The sequence below is a fragment of the Parus major genome, chromosome 21 (assembly GCF_001522545.3).
Source record: "Parus major isolate Abel chromosome 21, Parus_major1.1, whole genome shotgun sequence".
Taxonomy (NCBI): domain Eukaryota; kingdom Metazoa; phylum Chordata; class Aves; order Passeriformes; family Paridae; genus Parus; species Parus major.
This window is the reverse complement of record NC_031789.1, coordinates 667,653-670,869: the sequence shown is the minus strand read 5'-3', so window position 1 is coordinate 670,869 and position 3,217 is coordinate 667,653. Positions and strand designations below refer to the sequence as shown.

General features: G+C 65.6%; 3 protein-coding genes across 3 annotated transcripts in view; all 3 read right to left on the bottom strand.

Annotated features, from left to right (window-relative positions):
- LOC107213504 (rootletin-like) overlaps window positions 1-1,130 on the bottom strand; it is a 9,173-nt gene extending 8,043 nt beyond the window's left edge. The window contains exons 1-3 of the mRNA XM_015648000.1: window positions 954-1,130; window positions 426-527; window positions 198-336 (exon numbers count right to left, since the gene is read on the bottom strand). Of these exons, the coding sequence (XP_015503486.1) occupies window positions 198-336; window positions 426-527; window positions 954-1,130 (418 nt within the window). The remainder of the gene's footprint in view (window positions 1-197; window positions 337-425; window positions 528-953) is intronic.
- A 409-nt stretch (window positions 1,131-1,539) lies between these two features.
- Window positions 1,540-2,883, bottom strand: LOC107213598 (rootletin-like). The gene is made up of 2 exons (XM_015648174.3): window positions 2,096-2,883; window positions 1,540-1,964 (listed from the first exon to the last, which is right to left on the bottom strand). The coding sequence occupies exons 1-2, from the start codon at window positions 2,309-2,311 to the stop codon at window positions 1,665-1,667; spliced, it is 516 nt and encodes a 171-aa protein (XP_015503660.1). The 5' UTR covers window positions 2,312-2,883; the 3' UTR covers window positions 1,540-1,664.
- Window positions 2,719-3,217, bottom strand: part of LOC107213503 (rootletin-like) — a 10,414-nt gene continuing 9,915 nt past the window's right edge. Inside the window, exon 6 of the mRNA XM_019008729.2 lies at window positions 2,719-3,124. Coding sequence (XP_018864274.1) covers window positions 2,719-3,124 — 406 coding nt within the window. The remainder of the gene's footprint in view (window positions 3,125-3,217) is intronic.

Genomic DNA, 3,217 nt, shown 5'->3' with positions numbered 1-3,217 from the left:
GGGGGCTGCAATGGGGGGACCACGGGGGATATTGAGACCGGAGTGGTGGCAGTGGGGGATGCCCAGGAGCTGGGGGGTGACACGGGGGACACCCGCGCAGGGGTGTCTGCAGTAGAGGGGGTCGCTTTGGCAATGGGGAGACACCTGGGCTCTGTGGGGCTCTGTGGGGCTCTGTGGGTGCCGGGAGCCCCCCAAACCCACCTGCTCCTTCTCCTGGTGGCCGGTGACCTCCTGCCGCCGCTGCTCCAGCTCGGCCATGGCCTTGTCCAGGCTCTGCTGGAGCCCCGCCAGTGTCCCCGCCAGGGCCACCCGCTCCTCCTCCTGCAGCGCCAGAGCCTGGGGGGACACGGGGGTGGCACAGGGCTGGGGACACTGGGCTGGGGACATCGGGGCTGGCACAGGGCTGGGGACATCAGGCCACCCACCTGCTGCTTCTCGCTGTGGCGCTGCTGCCGTGCTGCTGCCAGCTCGGCCACCAGCTCCTCGTGCTCCTGCACCAGCCGGCCCCGCTCGGCCTCCAGCTCCTCCTGCCAAGCCCAAAATCACCAGTGAGCCCCAAAAACCATCAGCGACCCCCAAACAACCGGAGCCGCACCCTGAGCGGCGTCCACCAGCAATGGGAAATGTCAGAAATCGAGATTGCAGCCCAAAAATCATCTCTGAGCATCCAAACCCATCATTTCACCCCAAAAATCACCTCTGAGCCACCAAACCCACCATTTCACCCCAAAAATCACCTCTGAGCCACCAAACCCACCATTTCACCCCAAAAATCAATATTGCTCCCCAATAACCAGGATTGTGCCCCAAAAATCATCCTTAAACCCCCCCAAAATCACCATCACACCCAAACAATCACCCTTACACCCTAAAAAACTCCACCACAGCACCCCAAAATCCCCCCCAAAATCACTCCCGCAGCCCCAGATCCTCGTGCCCCCCCACCAGGGCACCTTCTCACGCTGGAGCTGCTCCAGCTGGTCCCGGTGGGCGTCGCGGGCGCTCTGCAGGGCCACCGTCACCGCGGCCGCCTCGGCCACCGCCACCGCCTGGCGCCGCTCCCGCAGCTCCTGCGCCCGCTCGCGCCGCGCCACGGCCAGCTCCGCTGAGGGACCACGGTTAGGGGACATCATCCATGGGATATCCACCATGGGACATCATCATGGGACATCACCCATGGGACATCACCCCATGGGACATCATCCATGGGATATCATCCATGGGACATCACCAGGGGACATCAACCATGGGATATCCACCATGGGACATCAACCATGGGACATCACCAGGGGACATCAGCATGGGACATCACCCCATGGGACATCACCCATGGGACATCATCCATGGGATATCACCCCATGGGACATCAGCATGGGACATCACCCCATGGGACATCATCCATGGGATATCAACCATGGGATATCACCCATGGGACATCACCCCATGGGACATCACCCATGGGACATCATCCATGGGATATCACCCCATGGGACATCACCCATGGGACATCACCCCANGAGACCGGGAACGGGACTGGGAATGGGACTGGGAGGGGTGGGGAACCCGTAAGGACACGGGATGCAGCAGTGGGGTCCCAGGGAACCTCAGGGATGCGGGGATGGAGCAATGGGAACACCCAGGGACACCGGATACGACAGCGATGGCTATGACTGGGGACAACAGGCTGGGCCTGAGGGGACAGGGACACCACCAGCCCCAGGACAGCCAGCTCTGGGGCGGACAGGGACACTTGGGGATGTGGGACGCCCGCAATGGGATTTTGGGGACTCCCACACCTCCTTCCTGGCAGCCTCGGTGCCGGCCTCGCTCTCCGCCACCTTCTGCCTGAGGCCGGAGGCTTCGCGGCGGCTCCGCTGCTCCCGCTGCTCCTCCAGGGCCACCCTGGCCTGCAGCTCCCCGAGCTCCCTGCCCCGCCGGCTGTTCTCGCTGTCCAGCTCCTTCACCTGCCCGCGGGGGGACCAGCGCTTCGGGGAGGCTCTGTGTCCCCCCCGTTGTCCCCCGCTGTCCCCCGCTGTCCCCCGCTGTCCCCCGCTGTCCCCCCGCTGTCCCCCCGCTGTCCCCCGCTGTCCCTGACCTGTCGGCGCAGCTCCTGCAGCTCCCGGCGGTTCTCCAGGCGGGCGCTCTCCAGCCCCCGCAGCGCCGCCCGCAGCTCCGACACCTCCCGCTCCGCCGCCGCCCTCGCCGCCTCCAGCAGCGCCAGCCGCTGCTCCTTGTCCTCCCCGGAGCGCTTCAGGCTGCGGCAGCGGGGAGCGGGGGCTGGGCCCATCCCGGCTGTCCCCCGGCCCCACATTTCCGTCTCCTGCTCCTCAGTGTCCTCCTGACCTGGAGCATCGCCCCATCCCAACGCCTTTGGTGTCCCAGCATCACCCCCAGCACAGCAGGCATCCCCCTCCAGGATGGGGGGTCACCCCTGAAGTTCCCAGCTCCTGCTTTTCCTTATCCCGAACATCTCCCAACTCCTCCTTTCACTCATCCCGAGCATCTCCCAATTCCTGCATCTCCCAATTCCTGCTTTCACTCATCCTGAACATCTCCCAACTGCTGCTTTCCCTCATCCCGAGCATCTCCCAGCTCCTGCATCTCCCAATTCCTGAATCTCTGAATTCTTGCTTTCCCTCATCCCGAGCATCTCCCAATTCCTGCATCTCTCAGATCCCGCATCTCCCAACTCCTGCATCTCCCAGCTCCTGCTTTCCCTCATCCCGAGATCTCCCAGCTCCTGCACCTCCCAATTCGGGCAGCTCCTCGTCTCACCCACACTCCGATTTCTGTCCCTTGCAGCTCGGCCATTCCCTCTCGCTGCCCATCCCCTGCGAGGCGCTGCCCCCTCTCGCTGCCCCTCCCGGCGAGCCCGTCCCTCATCCCGGACCTGATGCGCTCCCCCTCGGAGCGCCGCAGGGCGGCCCGCAGCTCCTCGCTGGAGCTCTGCAGCGCTTCCTTCTCCCGTTCCGCGTCCTCCAGGGCCCGCCGAGCCTCCTGCGCCCTCCGCCGCTCGCCCTGGCTGCTCTCCCGAGCCTCTCGCTGCGCCTCCAGCAGCTCCCGCCGCGCCTCCGCCGCCGCCCGCAGCTGCGCCCGCGCCTCCTCCGCCTGCCCGGAGCAGAACCTCGGGCCATTGCGGGGTTTGGGGGGGCACGGGAAGGGTTTTTTGTGCGGGATTCACCTCCCGCAGGGCGCTGTCCCGCTGCTGGGCCGCCGC

Excerpts from the sequence above, each read along its gene's own strand:
- LOC107213598 (XM_015648174.3), bottom strand. The coding sequence starts at position 2,311 with ATGTGGGGCCGGGGGACAGCCGGGATGGGCCCAGCCCCCGCTCCCCGC. Across the intron at positions 1,965-2,095 it reads TGCAGGAGCTGCGCCGACAG|GTGAAGGAGCTGGACAGCGA; the intron begins GTCAGGGACAGC and ends CCCCGCGGGCAG.